The sequence below is a fragment of the Python bivittatus genome, unplaced genomic scaffold (genome assembly GCF_059951505.1).
Source record: "Python bivittatus isolate LINGU-HERP-01145 unplaced genomic scaffold, Pbiv_v1 ctg000840_np1212, whole genome shotgun sequence".
In the NCBI taxonomy this organism is placed as follows: Eukaryota; Metazoa; Chordata; class Lepidosauria; order Squamata; family Pythonidae; genus Python; species Python bivittatus.
This window is the reverse complement of record NW_028277113.1, coordinates 37,395,084-37,411,853: the sequence shown is the minus strand read 5'-3', so window position 1 is coordinate 37,411,853 and position 16,770 is coordinate 37,395,084. Positions and strand designations below refer to the sequence as shown.

The 16,770-nt window shown below is 38.6% G+C and overlaps 1 protein-coding gene across 1 annotated transcript in view; it reads right to left on the bottom strand.

Moving 5' to 3' along the window:
* TAF4B (TATA-box binding protein associated factor 4b) overlaps positions 1–13,472 on the bottom strand; it is a 70,014-nt gene extending 56,542 nt beyond the window's left edge. Inside the window, exon 1 of the mRNA XM_025177720.2 lies at positions 12,627–13,472. Within this exon, the coding sequence (XP_025033488.2) occupies positions 12,627–13,275 (649 nt within the window). The 5' untranslated portion in view covers positions 13,276–13,472. The remainder of the gene's footprint in view (positions 1–12,626) is intronic.
* Between the last annotated feature and the right edge of the window lie 3,298 nt (positions 13,473–16,770).

Here is a 16,770-nt window from a genome sequence, read left to right as displayed (position 1 = left end):
AAATTTCTTGTACTTAAAAAAATGCACACATGGGGGGGGCATGTAAGGAGCAGAATTCATGCCCCACCCTATTTTGCCCATGAAAAACTCCCAAACAATAATATCTGCCTGATTTTTGAGGAATTGGGATTTTTAAGGATTCACTGAGTATGGTAAGTCACTTGTTTTACTCCTTAAAAACCTTCCAAACTATCCCCCCCCCCAAAAAAAGTAAAACATGCTCAGCTCCATCAACTCTGGGAGTACTGGGGAGCCATTGATCTACTCTTTCTCTACGTGGGGCTCCATTCAGGATCAGTCCACCATTTATATACTATGGAAAACAGGATAGCTGCACAAAACACTCTTCACACCATGTTATTTGCTCTTAGAATCAACTATTCTCAGATCACATTTTAACAGAAATAGCTGTTCAAGTATACCTTAAAACATCTTTCTGACTAAAATGGTTTACATTCTTAAAACATATCATGCATAAACATTTTTCAAGTATAGGAAACTCCAGGTTCCTAAGGCTCACCTTAGGTTATCTGCTTTTCTACAGCAAAAGCTGTAGCCATAGGTATATTAGACATTTCTTTCCAACAACTACCATATTTACCTAAAGGGAAGACATCTTCAGCCCACTCCATCCCCACTGCCAGAAGTTATACATACATGGAAAAATCAGTGCAATGCTCAAGATCCCTGTCTTGTCAACCTTGGACTGCTGAAATTAATCCTGAAAATTCCTGCCCCCATAAATAGCTCCATGTGACATACTTGTGTACATGTGTGAATAGATGCATCCACACTCACCTGCCAGAAGATACAACTTCAAAGGAAACTAGATAATTAAATAATGGACTAAAATTAATTGCTTACAATTAACTAATTACAAGGCACCCTTTTATAAAGCTAACTGATCCCTCATTTGCATATACTAAGCATTCATCTTTCACAGAAACACACAAAGATACACACACACACACACACACACACACACACCACTCTCCTTCCAGCAGAAACAATGAAGAACAAAAAAGCATTATGGAGAGGCAGGAAGAGAAATGGAAGGAGAGAAGGATAGACAGACAAAACTGGATAGAAGTGAAGTCAGAGGAAGATAGAGATAGACAGGGGAAAAAGAAAAGCGGAGCCATGTTCAGGCATCACAAGTAGGGTTAAATGTCACCGTGCAAGCAGCCCCACCAAAGGGAACGCTAGTCTTCAGAGGGATTCCATGAAGATTAGATCTCCCACCATAAACCACAGTGAGGAAAAAACCCTTCCGGCTTAGTTTGAGCTACGACTACAGATTTCTTACTAAGAAAGACTACTCCTAAATACATGAAACTTATGCACCACTTGCAAAACAGTCTTAAGCTGGAGCTATGTTACTTGGTCTAAAGGGTCAGACAGTTATTAATAAAACAATATAACCTTAGTTTTTTTTTTTCTTCTCCCAAGAAGTTAAAAACAAAAGGTAGTAGCTTTCAGAGCTCAGTTATTTGGCTCGTTTAGACCATCCTTCTTTAATTAGTACATTGTTCCTGGATGTGTGAACAACTCAAAACTTTCTGCACAAGAATTTCAAGAAAGCTTTGGGAGAAGGAACGAACTTTAATCCCCAAACAGGTATCCAATAAACATAAGCTTTTATATTGTTCCACTAATATCATTGGGCACTCTTAACAGGCTCTTGTTATTAAAAAGGAGGGAAGTATGAAATGCTACCTACCCACTGCAAAGTATTACCTTTTCAAACCAACCACTTCCAAGAAAGCCTCAGATGTCTTTAGGAAACTCAAACAGAACAAGAAAGCTACAATTCTCATGTTTCCCAGCACCTGGTACCAATAGTCAGCCTTCAGGAATGGAGATAACATTTAGTACAGCTGTGCAGCAATCCAGATGTATCAGGGAAAAGATGATTCAGAGCAATCATGGCATGGCCAGGCACCTTGTATCTGTTAACTCCTTTAAGAAGCTGTATCTTTTCCTAGGCTTACCAACAAGTGAGATGTGTCTACCACATCCACTGAATCACCCTTTCCTCTTCAAATCTGGATAACTGCACAGCCCTACTATATAGTTCTTTAAAAAATTATCTAAGTCAATGGCCATCACAACTTTCAATCCCATAATCAAACACTTCCTACATGTTCTGAATCTTACCAACCATTCTGCCTTACTGACACCCTGTAAGGGAAAGTGGGGGGAAGGGAATCTATTTCTCCATGCCAAGCATAATTTTACATACTTTGATTATATTACTTATATTAAGAATATGGATTAGATATACAGGTGAAACTTGAAAAATTAGAATATCGTGCAAATGTTCGTTTATGTCAGTACGGCAACTCAAAAGGTGAAACCAATATATGAGATAGACGCATTACATGCAAAGCAAGATATGTCAAGCCTTACTTTGGTATAATTGTGATGATTATGGCATACAGCTTATGAAAACCCAAAATTCACAATCTCAGAAAATTAGAATAGTGTGAAAAGGTTCAATATTCTAGGCTCAAAGTGTCCCACTCTAAACAGCTAATGAATCCATAACACCTGCAAAGGGTTCCTGAGCCTTTAAATGGTCTCTCAGGCTGGTTCAGTAGGAATCACAAGCATGGGAAAGACTGCTGACCTGACAGTTCTGCAGAAAACCATCATTGACACCCTCCATAAGGAGGGAAAGCCCCAAAAGGTAATTGCAGAAGAAGTTGGATGTTCCCAAAGTGCTGTATCAAAGCACATCAATAGAAGGTTATATGGAAGGGAAAAGTGTGGTAGAAAAAGGTGCACAAGCAGCAGGGATGACCGCAGCCTGGAGAGGATTGTCAAGAAAAGGCCATTCAAAAGTGTTGGGGACTTTCACAAGGAGTGGACTGAGGCTGGAGTTAGTGCATCAAGAGCCACCGCACACAGACGGATCCTGGACATGGGCTTCAAATGTCGTATTCCTCTTGTCAAGCCGCTCCTGAACAACAAACAACGTCAGAAGCGTCTTACCTGGGCTACAGAAAAAAAGAACTGGTCTGTTGCCCAGTGGTCCAAAGTCCTCTTTTCTGATGAGAGCAACTTCTGCATCTCATTTGGGAACCAAGGACCCAGAGTCTGGAGGAAGAATGGAGAGGCACACAATGCACGATGCTTGAAGTCCAGTGTGAAGTTTCCACAGTCTGTGTTGATTTGGGGAGCCATGTCATCTGCTGGTGTTGGTCCACTGTGCTTCATTAAGTCCAGAGTCAACGCAGCCATCTACCAGGAGATTTTGGAGCACTTCATGCTTCCTTCCGCAGACCAGATTTATGGGGATGCTGACTTCATTTTCCAGCAAGACTTGGCACCTGCCCACACTACCAAAAGTACCAAAACCTGGTTCAATGTCCATGGGATTACTGTGCTTGATTGGCCAGCAAACTCGCCTGACCTGAACCCCATAGAGAATCTATGGGGCATTGCCAAGAGAAAGATGAGGGACATGAGACCGAACAATGCAGCGGAGCTGAAGGCCGCTATTGAAGCATCCTGGTCTTCCATAACACCTCAGCAGTGCCAGAGGCTGATAGCATCCATGCCATGCCGCATTGCGGCAGTCATTGCTGTAAAAGGGGCCCAAACCAAATACTGAGTACATATGCATACTTATACTTTGCAGAGGTCCAATATTGTTCTATTTCCAATCCTTGTGCTATTGATATCATGTAATATTCTAATTTTCTGAGATTGTGAATTTGGGGTTTTCATAAGCTGTATGCCATAATCATCACAATTATACCAAAGTAAGGCTTGACATATCTTGCTTTGCATGTAATGCGTCTATCTCATATATTGGTTTCACCTTTTGAGTTGCCTTACTGACATAAATGAACATTTGCACGATATTCTAATTTTTTGAGTTTCACCTGTAAATCCAGGCTGTGCCCAAAAATACCCTTATTGGTTTCAGCACAAGGAGCATTTTATAGAAAAGAAACAATGGGCAAAGACAAATGGTTAATGTATCAGATCAGTACAGGAAAATGGAGAACTTAAGATGAAGTCAAGAGAACAACTGATTGCAGAGGGATTTTGTTTTCAATGGTTTTCATATGCACAGTTAAGAGAGAGATTTAATACAGATAAAAGGTAATTGGTATTGAACAACTTAAGACGGAAGTTGAAAATGAATGGTGTACAAATGATGAACACGTTATTGCTAAAAAGTATAAACTTTTGTTGAGAATTGAAAGAGAAGAACAAGTTATAGAGTGCACGATAAAATGGGCTGAGAATTTTGGTTATAACATATAGATGGACTGATGGGACAGAATGTGGATAAAAGGAATGAAATTCACATTGTGTTACAATTTAAGAGAGAACTTTTATAAAATGATATACCGTTGGTATATGACCCCAGAGAAGTTATCAAAGATGTATAAAGATACTTCTAATCCATGCTGGAAATGTGAAAAACATGAGGCACATTTTACCATGCATGGTGGACTTGTGAAAAAGCAAAAAAAAAAAAGGATACAAATACATACAATGTATGTATTTGTATACAATGATACAAAGAATTGCAAAGACCAATATTCAGATGAAACCGGACTATTCTTATTAGGACTAATAGATAGCCAATGAGATAAGACTTTCAGAAGACTGATTTTGTATATGGTAACTACAAGACTATTACACGCACAAAGATGGAAAAAACTAAAATACCCTGAAAGATGGAATAACTGAAAGCTGAAATAGAGGAATGGATCGTGAAGATGGCGGAACTTGCGGAAATGGCAAAATTGTTTGATCAGGGATAAGACAGTAAGTACCTTTATAAAAGACTAGAAACCTCTTATGGACTTTTTGTTGAAAATGGAAAAAAATGAATTGGTGAAGTATGGATTTGCTGATTAAAAAGGGTTGAATATGGGAAGAAGAGAACCATGTTGTAACTTTAAAGAGGAAGAAGTGATAATAAATTTTTAACTGCTGTAAAGAAGACTGGAAGTTGCTTCTTTATAAATATTTTTTTTCTTCCACTGCACTGTCTTTTCTACTTCTTTTATCTTTCTTAATTTCACTCTATATAATTTCATGTTTATATTTTACTTATCTTTAAGAAAATTTTAAGAAAAAAAAACACTGAACAAAAAACAAACCCTATTGCCTACTAAGGAAATTGTTCAAGCCCTTTGATTATAATACACTTGGAAACAGGCTTTACTCTACAAATGTGGACTTATTCACAGGTGAGGCTGTAGAAAGATGAGACTGTAAATAACTGTCACACCAGAACCTGCTTTGTAATTATGTATTAAATGTTACCAAGATCTTCATAAGGTATGAAATAAGGTATAAGTTTTTCTTATTTGTTGTCTACTGACAAAGGTACACAAACTTTATGCAAGGTCCAGAAATAACTTTTAATATGTATAAACTGTAGAGCAAGGCAAAGGGTTTAACAACCTTAAGAAATGTTCTGAGCCTGTCAACTATTACACAAAGGTTATATAACACTGCCACCTAATGGTACAAATAAAACATGACATACAAGCATTTCAAGAATTTAAGTACATTAGCTCTATCCCACTACATCATTAGGAGAAAATGTTCGGTTTACAAAATAATGCAAATTGCTTATATTGATATAATATACATGTATAAATATATCCATTGTTTAGTATTTGTATTTCTCAATTTTACAGGAAAAATTTCCTTTTAAAAAAAGGGAGGGAGAAAGAGAAAACATGCTTTAGGGCTTTAGAGATTCATATATAGGTAGTCCACGTTTAACAACCACTTGTTCAACCACCATTCAAAGTTACAATGGCACTCAATGAGAAGACTTATGACCAGTCCTCGTAGTTGTGGCTGTTGCAGTGTCTCCGTGGTCACCTGATTGCAATTTGGGTGCTTGGCAACCAGATCACAATTACGATGATCGCAACATCCTGCAGTCACATGACTGCCATTTGTGACTTCACAAACAAAGTCAGTGGGGAAGCCAGCAGAAGGTCGCAAATGGCAATCACATGACATTGCACCTAATGATCATGCGGGATTCACTTAACAATGGCAAGTGGAACTTCCATCACAAGTCAGCAGTCATGTGACATCGCACTTTACGACCGCATCACTTAGTGATGGAGTTGCTGGTCCCACCATACCATCATTAAGCAAGGACTACCCGTAGCTCCCCTCCTGGCCTGGCTCTTCCCTCAAGCTGTGGGTCAGACACAAGGACAGACTCCTTGTGTGGCATTTTGGTCTATTATATGGTTGCTTTCTCTCAGAACTTTTGCTTCTAAGGGATGCATATTTTGTTTTTATTCTTGTATTTTGTAAGCTGCCCAAAGTTGTGATAGATTGGGGTAGCCTATACATTTCATAAATAAATATGACATATGAACACTACTGTTCCTGAGATTGATAAGGTGCCTAGTGGACTGGTTTTACTGACTGATTAGGGAAAGTGAGGAACAAATACTGTATATCTGCTTATAAAAATAATGTACAAAATCACAAAAGAAGCTTCTCATAAAAAATGCATTAGGGAAAGTGCATCTAAAATGCATGCCTTAGAAACAATGTGCTGATTTTTTAAATGGATTGCTTTAAAATGAAATGAGTATCAATAGATGAAATAAATAAGTGGAATAAAGTTGAAAAATGACCATATATAAATCAAATTCAACAGTCTTGCAACGCTTGTTATTCACACTTCCTTGCGTGCCTGCAAATATATATTGTTGAAGTGCTAGGGTTCTATCAGTGAGACCCAGGTTTAAGGTTTGACATGACCACTGGGAGACTTTGGCCATTCACTCCCTCATTCCAACTTACCTCATCAGTTTGTTAATATAGGGATAAAATGAGGGCCTCATGTATGCAGCCCTCAGCTCCCAAGTATGACCATATACTATATAAAGTGTACCATATTCCTCTCTGGTTTTCAAACTTAGAAACAATGATTGCACTAGAAGGGCTGCTGGTTAGCAGATAGCTTTGTACAGAAGAATATGCGTAGAGAGAAACACTAAAGTTAAGAGTATTACTTCTGTTAGAAAATATTCTCAAGGCTGCTGCTTCTGTGAAAATAATTCAGTAAAAAGAAAATTCGAGTTACTTAAGTATTTCTACAGCCAAGACCCTGTGATGTGCCTCAAAGATGGAGAGAACATTAGTCAGGTGAAGACCCAAACTGCACATCAGAGACAGAATATGGAATTGAACAGAGAGGAAGGAAGTGATGAAAATCCTGACAGTAGCAGTCTCACCAGTAAGAGGTATGTTTCACAGAAAGATCCAAAGTATTTTAGACAAGGAAATGGGATCAAAGTATAGAGTTTCTTGGCTATTGCCCCATGTGATCAATGTTTATAGGTGTAGAAAACTGGCACATGAAACACTGAATCCCACCAAGTACTTTACATCGTTCTACCCTTTGTTGATACTGCTTAAACAGGCACAAGCAGAATTAAAATAATACCCAAATCCTCAAAATGGTGCATTCCTATAAGACACTGAACTAAAACAGGAGTCCTATAGCCAAAGAGACATTGCACTTCCTTATGATTGAGTATAATTTTCCAGATGTCAGTTCCAAGTGCCATCTCCCTTCTTGTGGTTCTAACTGCTTTTATTTGAGATTCACCAAAGACTGCTCATGCTGCTGCTGATCTGGATGTTGCTGGGATGATCACGATGTCACAAACAGGTCTACAGCTCCCATCTAACTTTCTATTCACCTTCGGCACAGTCACACTCTTTCAATTTTTATTACTGAGCAACTCCTCCTAGGAGAGGTATGGTATGCTTGATATGCCAAAGAGTCTTTCACCTGGTTCTGATCCCAACTGCCTCATCTTCCTTCATGTAGAGAGGAGAGAGGATAGCTTTGACATAGAGAGGAGAGAGATCCATTACCAAGGCAACAACAGATAAACATGCCTTAAGCCCATCTCTCATCTTCCTTCATGTGGAGAGGATAGTCTTGACAGAGAGGAGAGAGATCCATTACCAAGGCAACAACAGATAAACATGCCTAAAGCCCATACTAAGAGATTTACAAAAACACCTAAGACAGGTATCCATCTAATTCACATGAAGATAAAAGAGGGAGGAGGGGAAACACATTAAGACTTGAAAGATTCTACTACAGCCATTCTAATGAAAGTAGTTTTAGACCTATGCAGCACCAGTTTCTTGATCTGGTCTACTTGTAGGGATGACGCTCCATCTCTGCATTTGAGTTGGCTAGACCGATGCTCTGGAAGGAAAGATAAGAGGATGACCAGCAGCAAGATGGATGGAATTGATTTCAGTGGTGTTAGAATTACTGAAGGGCCATGATGAGGAGAGATTTATCCTGAGGGAAGTCTGTGTGGTTGCTACAGACCTGATGACACAAACAATCAAGACCAATGCTTAGACCTTCTCTGTACGACTGATCCCAGCTTCCTGTACTGTGGCTTTTTTTCACCTCAGGTGATGAACCTCTTCCGTTGCAGCTTCTTCAAATGATGTAATAGGTTTGCTGTTCTGATCTTGTGTTTACATACAAATTGTTTTAGGCGTTAATATTTAATTGTCAACTGCCATGACAATGTGATTGAAGAATACAAAGCTACAGTAGTAACAGTGAAATAGATTGCATTCTTTCATAAAGATAATGGAACAATCTAAGCAGATGCTTAAGTTGCCTACTAGAAATCAATGGGACTTAAAACTGAATATATAAACATTCTATGAATTCTTTTTAGTTTTTAATGAAAAAGTATAATATAAATATAAGAACCAAGCCTAGGCTCTTTTGCAATAAAAAGACTACAATAAATCTATAAATAAAATGCATGTGTGGAATATACTCTTCCTTGAGCATTAAACAAGCTTACATACAAACAGGAAACAAACTTGCAATAGAAGCTTAACAATGTACAGAAATGTTTGGACAGAGAAACAGATTTTAATTTTCAAATATAAAATACTATTAACATAGATATGTTATCTACTTATTGTGCCAAAAGCTACTAAATAATCATGATATAAAGAATTTTTAAAAACTTAAATAATGAACAATTTCCAAATAATTATTAAATATTTCACTACAAGATATTTTTATATATCATGAAAAATATGATATACTTGTATTTCATGAAGAGGATCAAACAAAAAGAGGGAATCTATCATGCAAGGCAGCTAAACTTAAGATGTCTGAACATTGAAAATTTGGCAGAAAGCTAAACCATGTTTTGAGAGATTGGTTAGTCTGAGGAATTCTGAAATAAAACATTCAAAAGAGAGTTTTAAGAGAAACGGGTTTAACATTTAAGACAGCATCTGAAATTGTTACCTCTATGGAATTGCTGCAAGAGATAATATAGATTGCAGTCAGGAGTAAAAGCAAATTTGAAAAAGCTTGCAATAGCATATAGACAGTAACAGGCCAAAATGAACTGTGCTATCATTGTGGCAGAAGTTTACACATCACCAACTCAGTTAAGATTTAAAGGAGCAACCTGAAAAAATGTGATACACAGGACACATCCAGAAGTATTTGCTCAAGTAAAAGCACACCATTTATATGATATCAGTATCATATCACCCAGCTTCATACAGATTAGCTGAAAGGTTTGTTTAATGTGTCAAGAAAGTTTTGCAAGCAATGTCTAGAGAAAACATCACACCAAATCAGGAACTTGCAAATTCTCTATTTGTATACCGCAATACACACAATAAATCAAATGCCAGCTATTTTATTCCTAGGTCTACACCAAAGCAGACATACAACTGGGCATCTTAAGATAGAAATAATATGGAAATATATGATAAGGGTATCTAAAAACATGTACTGTATGGTAATTATATCATCTGAAGAGGGAACACTTTTTCTTTCTTCCACAATGTTAGAATTTAGGTCATCAAAATGCAGGGTAATTAGAAGGAAATATTTTCCACAAAGAACATAGCTAACTTGTGCAATTTGTTACCTGAATTTGTATGGTTTTAAAAGAAGACTGATTAAGCACCAAGTTCCAGAAAAGAGTAAGATGAGACAAGTAATTATATCTAAATAAATTAAGCAAAGAAGTCAAGTATAACAACTGAATGGGAAAGATAAGAGATTTAAAAAAAGAAAATACAAGAGACAATGTAATGGTCCAAGATGACCACAAAATGCTGGTTTACTACACATCTTCCATCAAGAGATGGGACAGAAAATTTCAACTTAATATACAGATTCTAGGAAGATTCTTAAAGAAAAATACAGTATTTATGAATGGCTGATATTATACACTCATTTTCCTAATTTATCCAGAGTGATATACCCAGCTCTGCACGAAAGAAAGAAATCTAGCATAGCTAAAAACTATATCTTTTTCCTATTCCTACAGAGAACACAACTATAGAAATAGATGCTACCTTTAATCCAAATGTTACCTGAAATTCCACTTTAATCAGAGGTGTTGGGGGGCAATAGGGATCCACTCTTTCTTGGTCCACATTTTTTGCCCTCCATTAAAACCTTTATTATATAAAATCATCAAAGTTTTTCTTCAGCAGAAGGAGCATGGAATATGACTATGACTATCTGCTAAAGGACAAATTTCCCTCCTGAAAATGCAGATTGACCATCTGAGCGAAGCAGGCAGGCATTTACTATGAAGCGAAGATAAATGGGCCCTAGAAAATATTAACAACAAAGTACCAGCAAAACAGTTTAAAACTCTGTTAGATGTAGCAGTTAAAGTGCTACAGGTCTATAAACAAGTGTGGAAAACCCCAGAAATAGCCAAGGGACTGCCAAAGATCAATTCATACTCCTATACAAAAAAAGAACAATGCTAAAGAATGCTCAAACTACCAAACAATTACATGCATCTCACATAGACTGCAACAAATTGTGGTTAGTCCTTAAAATCATAAGTGAACTTATTTGCATGCTGATCAGGAAACAACAGGCAATACCAACCCAATGCAAAGAGACAGAGAAGAGGTTAACACGCGAACAGACTTTATTTTTCTAGGCTCACAGGGATGGTATCTGTCAAAACCTGGCTTTGTAACATATGGCCTCTCAGAAAGACTCAGTCTTTGAATTGCAGTGCTGGAAAAAATGGTTGATACCACCTCAGAGAACAAGAGCAAATCATACAGCACCAGATGAACTAAAATCAAGCTGCACACTAGAAGTTAATAATGAAGCTAAAGCTTAATTATTTTGACTAGATAATGCAAGCCAAGAATCACTGGAAAAGATCTTGATGCTTGGAAAACAATAAGTGGCAATAAAAAAAAGAGCCCAACAGAAGACAAGGCAGCCAGATTCTATGACTGATGACATGTGTCAATTTATGCCAAGGAGCAATTATTGACAGACAATCCTGGCAAAAGGATGTCCATCCAGTTAGAAAGAGTTGGAAGTGACTGAATGACTGAACATCAGCATCAGCTGCAGAAATGTCAGAAGGGCAATACCTAATCAGTTTGACTCACTGTTATAAAAATCTTGAGTGAAAAAGTTTAACTTTTTATAAAGAAAAGGTTAAAAGATAATGCATACACCAACTTCAAAAATGCCCATCCTGATACACATATTCATTCCTTAAAAGTTACTGATTCAAAACTTTGATTTCACACATGAAAAATATTGTAATACTCACTTACAAATATTTGGCATGCTTGATGAACATACAGCGAATCTTTTTCTTTCGGAGACTCACCCTAAAATTTATAAATCTGATTCTTGATTTAAGAATTCAGTTGCTAATTTCCTCTTGCAATTTTACATTCATTGCACTTATTCAGTTAAAAGAAACAACTTCTAAAACTGGAAAATACGTGGAAAGAGGTAAGCAAAGTATTTAGTTGTACACTGCCTTTCTCAACTTTCTAAAAACTCTTAAATTCCCTCCTGGATCACATGCTATCCATCCTTTTGTTTGGTCTTTTAGGAGAGAAAGAACTTGGCTAGATTATTTTAACACAGAGATTCCTGACCCTTATTTCCAGTATTTCATTATATCATACGCATTTCAATTGTGACCACTGACAAAAGAGAAGATACATATGATGTGGATAGTTTTCCACTGAATACAACATTCACTGCTAGGATTAGAAAACGTTTAGAACTGAGTGTAACTGAGTTGTCCTACATTTGGGGTATTTTTGAAGGTGTGCAAAACTAAAGTCTCTGAAGCCGCCCAAGTACTAGAGTTTGGTTTAGACAATGTGGACGCAAATTGGAGGAGTAATTTAGTGCAACTTAGAAGACCCACATAGAATAAATTAGCATAATATCAACACATGTATGAAGGCATACTGAGAAATGTTAAGTGCCCCGACACTTTCTTTCTCCCCCTCCTTTAGGAAAGAAAGAACCCCCCGCCCCAAAAGGCCTAATATTCCTCAAGAAATCTTAAAGACAACTTTCTAAATAGGAAGCTGGCCACGGAAAAAGCTACTCTCCTCCGCACGATTTTACATATTCGTTTTTTACAAAAGCCTCACACAGAGAGTAAAACTTCGCAGTACCTGGCATCATTAGGGCGCTTCAAAATTCACCGTAACTCTCTTACTCTTCTGAACTCAGCCTATGGGGACGCGCAGAAGGGCTATAATAAAGACGCGGAAAACGGTCCAAAAAGAGCGCTGCTTACCTTGGGGGATCTGAAAATTAGCAGGCAGCTGAACTGTCGTCGTTTGCGCGGGTTTGGGTCCTCCCGAGGGAGGGGCCGGCTGCCTCGCACCCCTGTAGCTGGACTTGGGGAGCTGCTGAACCGGAGTCGGGAGCGCCAGCCTGCCTTCTACGGGAGCAGGCAGCACTCGGGGTTGAGGAACGAAGGACGGGACGAGACTAAGGGGAAGCTTGGTGCCCACAGGATTCAGGACAAATCTAGCGGCGCTGCCCGCGGGAATCGCCGGGCAGGCGGCGGAGGGAACCGTCCTCTGAGCAGGCAGCACTGCCTGGGGCTCCTGGATCCCACTAGCCGCGTTCACGGGGGGATCCGCCGCCAAGGCAGCGTGCTCAGGAGGCCCAGGGGCCATGACCCTCCCCAGGACGGCTGTTGCCGCCACCGGCGGGGTAGTCATGAAGAAGGAAGAAGGCACCGGAGGGCACAGGAGCAGAGCTTGCAGCGCAGTCCAAGCTATTCCACAGCATAGCAGCCGCCGAGGGTGCTCGGGAGCTGAGCGAGAGCTCCGCAGCTGGCGATGCGGCAAAACCAGCAGGAGAGTCCCCAGCTCGCAGGCAAAAAAACACACGGTCACGCATCTGCCGCCGATGCTTTTCTTCCTCTTCGCAGGCATGCACGTGGGGATCCCCAGGCCACCAACCAGAAGGATCAGGGAGGAAACAAGCGGCACGTGCCGCTGCGGGTGGTGTTACGCCTCTAACCGGCACCACCCTGCTCACCCTTCCACAGATTAAATCCCCGCCCTGCCAGAAACTAAGAACGCCTTGTCTCTAATTTATATAGCTTTGCAGAGCGCAGGCGTGCACCGTGCACGTCTCGAGCTTTCTAGCAGATACGCCCAGTCGCTAGATTGGGTGGCCTTGATGGGACGTCACCGAAAGGAAACGTTCCTCCCCGAAGAGCTGTTCTAGGCGGGAAAGTCGGTGGTAAGCTATAGCCCACTTTTACTTCTGGGCCGTGCGGTGTTTCAGGGTCCCTCAAAGTTACTTATTGCTTCAGAACTTTGTCTTCGCACGTTAAATAGTAATAGCAGATTCATCAAGAAAAACCATGATTCCTTAATAAAGGGAAAGCCTCCATTTGCAAAGAACTGTTCACTCATGAGAAAAGGAAAAGGTGCGTCGATTTCATTCGGTGCTATCCCCGTGGATGGATAAACAGGAACTCTTGTCTTAATTTCAGACGTGTCCTGCAATGGAATGAGCTCATGCTTCAGATTTTCACAATACCAAGTACCCCAGATCAATAGAAACTAGCCATAAAATTTGGTTATGTAATCTTGTCAAGAATAAAACAAAGACATGCTGTAGGGAATTTTCCTGCATTAATGGCTGAATATCCAAGGGCATTTCTGACATTCAGGGTGTCCATGGAGAAAGCAGTGGGGACAGGCAACGCCCGTGGGTCTTGACATAATCACACAACCTCATAAATGATGTAATTCATGGCATTTACGTATGACATGACAACACACATGATGTTATTGTGGCATCTAGAGAAAACATATGCTCATCCTGGACTGCAAAGGGAAGGTTTTGTAAAAAGCAGTGCAACTATAAAAATAAAGCTTGGTTAAGCCTACTAGTCAAGTCAAGTTTTTCCCAACTTTAGTTTGAAATATATATTCTAAATGTATGATTTAGTATGAGAGCCAGTTTGATGTAATGGTTAAGGCATCAGGCTAGAAACCAGGAGACTCTGAGTTCTAGTCCCGCCTCGGCACAAAGCCAGCTGGGTGGCCATGGGCCAGTCACTTTCTTTCAGCCCTAGGAAGTAGGCAATGGTAAACTACTTCTGAAAAACCTTGCCAAGAAAAGTGTAGGAACTTGCCCAGGCAGTCTCTGGGAATCAGACACGATTGAATGGATTAAAAAGAAAAAAGATTTAGTGTGTTAACTTTAATTGGGGAGGGGGAGCCAGATAAATTTTGTGTATGCTTTCAAGTCTCTCTTGGACAAGTTAATGGAGTTTTCCTGACAACATTTTTAGAAGTGGTTTGCCGCTGTCTTCTTTCTAAGACTAAGAGAGAACAACTGGCTCAAAGTCACCCAGCTAGTTGGCTTTGTGCCCAAGGCCAGACTAGAATTCAGATTTCCCCACTTCTAGTTCAGTGCCTTAATGGCTAGATTAAACTGGCTTTCATATTAATTTTACTTGCTATAAAATTTCAAAATGAAATTTACTTTACTTTACTTCCCCAACCCTTTTTTAAAATTTTGTTATTGTAATACTGTATTTATTTGCAAATGGTTCGCACGCTAGACGAGCATACAATAATTTTGTGTTTCTTTCAGACTCACACAATAATGTATAAATCTGATTCTACACTTAATTCAGTTGCTAATTTCTTCTTGCAATATTATAATATTACATCTCTTGCACTCATATTACCAGTTAAGCTTATAAAAAACTGTTCCAGCTTACATACAAATTTGAGATAAGAATTTTTTTCCTTTTTATTATATTGTTGAAAATCTTAATACATTATATTATTTCAACACAATGATATTTGTACAGTATTAGTTGAAAATTATTGACATTTTGTTGAGATAATTTAGAATATTTCTCCTTTATTTCCAATACTCTATATTAATTACAATTAATTACAAGCATAACATTGTTTGACTTTTTTATCCAAAGTTCAGTATAACATTAGAAAAAAACTTCTGCAGATTGCATCAAAGTAATTTTTGTGTAATAAAGGTTTCAGTCTGATTATTTAATGTTGAAGTCTCCATTGTATAGTCACGTATACCATATATGTTAATAAAAGGGGAAAAAAGGTAAAACAAATTTAGCAAGAATTAAAATACCCAAAAATAATTAAAAAGGAAAAAGAACAATTGGGTTTCTAACTTTCCCCTTTTTGTACATGTGCTAAACTACAATATTGTTGAAATTTAAACAATAACTCTCTTAGAAGCCAGATTGTAAGTAATTATATTTAGACACGGTAGCTTTAAAGAATCACAGACAAGCACAGTGTTTTCTAAAACACCTCAGTGGAATGAAGAGCTTTAGAGAATTCATGTTTGAGTAGAAGAGGACAGTTCTGTTGTCAATATGAAAAATGTATATAATTTAACATATGTAAAAAATTGGGATGCAAATGATGGTTTACTATGTTGCAATGTTTTAATTGGTGTCACTACCAATTGACCCTGGGTGGGTCAAGATCAGGAAGGCTGTGTACAGAACTTTTGCTATAATACATTTGTAAAGTGCTTCAAATGTCTGTTGAAGAAACTGGCAGAGCAAGTTTTTCCTTTCACCGCTTCTCTGTGCTAGAAAGAAAATTGCTGATGGCATTTTCAACATCTCTTGCAGCTGTGAGAGGTGCAGAAATGTTTTTCAAGCAAGCATGGCAACTTATTTCTTCTTTTACCATTCAAGGTAATATTTAGCACATATATAGTTTATGTGCTAAGCTATACCACAAAACATGATTTATAAATCATATAGATGGTTGGCTCTAACATGCCAGCCCAAAACACCACATATCAATTTATAGATTAGAACGATGGAGGAACCACCTATTTGCTTGCTGGGGATGCAAACTACACATGATGTGTAATCATGGGCCACAGTGTGTCTTGTTTCATTTAATTTAGTGGGTTATGTAAATCCAGCTATTATAATTTGTAAATCAGGGCCTACTGTGTTGTGTAAATCCAGCCAATTGTAGCTTACTCAAACTACAGTTAAACACCTGGCTCAAAGAACTTGGGATAGTTTGTACAAAACAACAGTGTAGTTTCTTGACTGCAATATTCAACTAATTCATACTCAGTGATGTCATTAGACTTGTCTAGAAATTCTCCAGACAAAACAGTTTGATTATGGAGCTTCCAAGTAAATGTGAAGAAGATGTCTGAAGCCTGACATCTGAGAATTCCCAAGAACTTCTTGTTGTTTAGTCGTTAAGTCATGTCCGACTCTTCGTGACCCCATGAACCATATTGCACCAGGCCTTCCTGTCCTTCACTGCCTCCCTGAGTTTGCTCAGTTTCATGCTCATTGCTTCAGTGATGCTATCTAACCATCTCATCCTCTGCCGTCCTCTTCTCCTTTTGCCTTCAATCTTTCCCAGCATCAGGGTCTTCTCCAA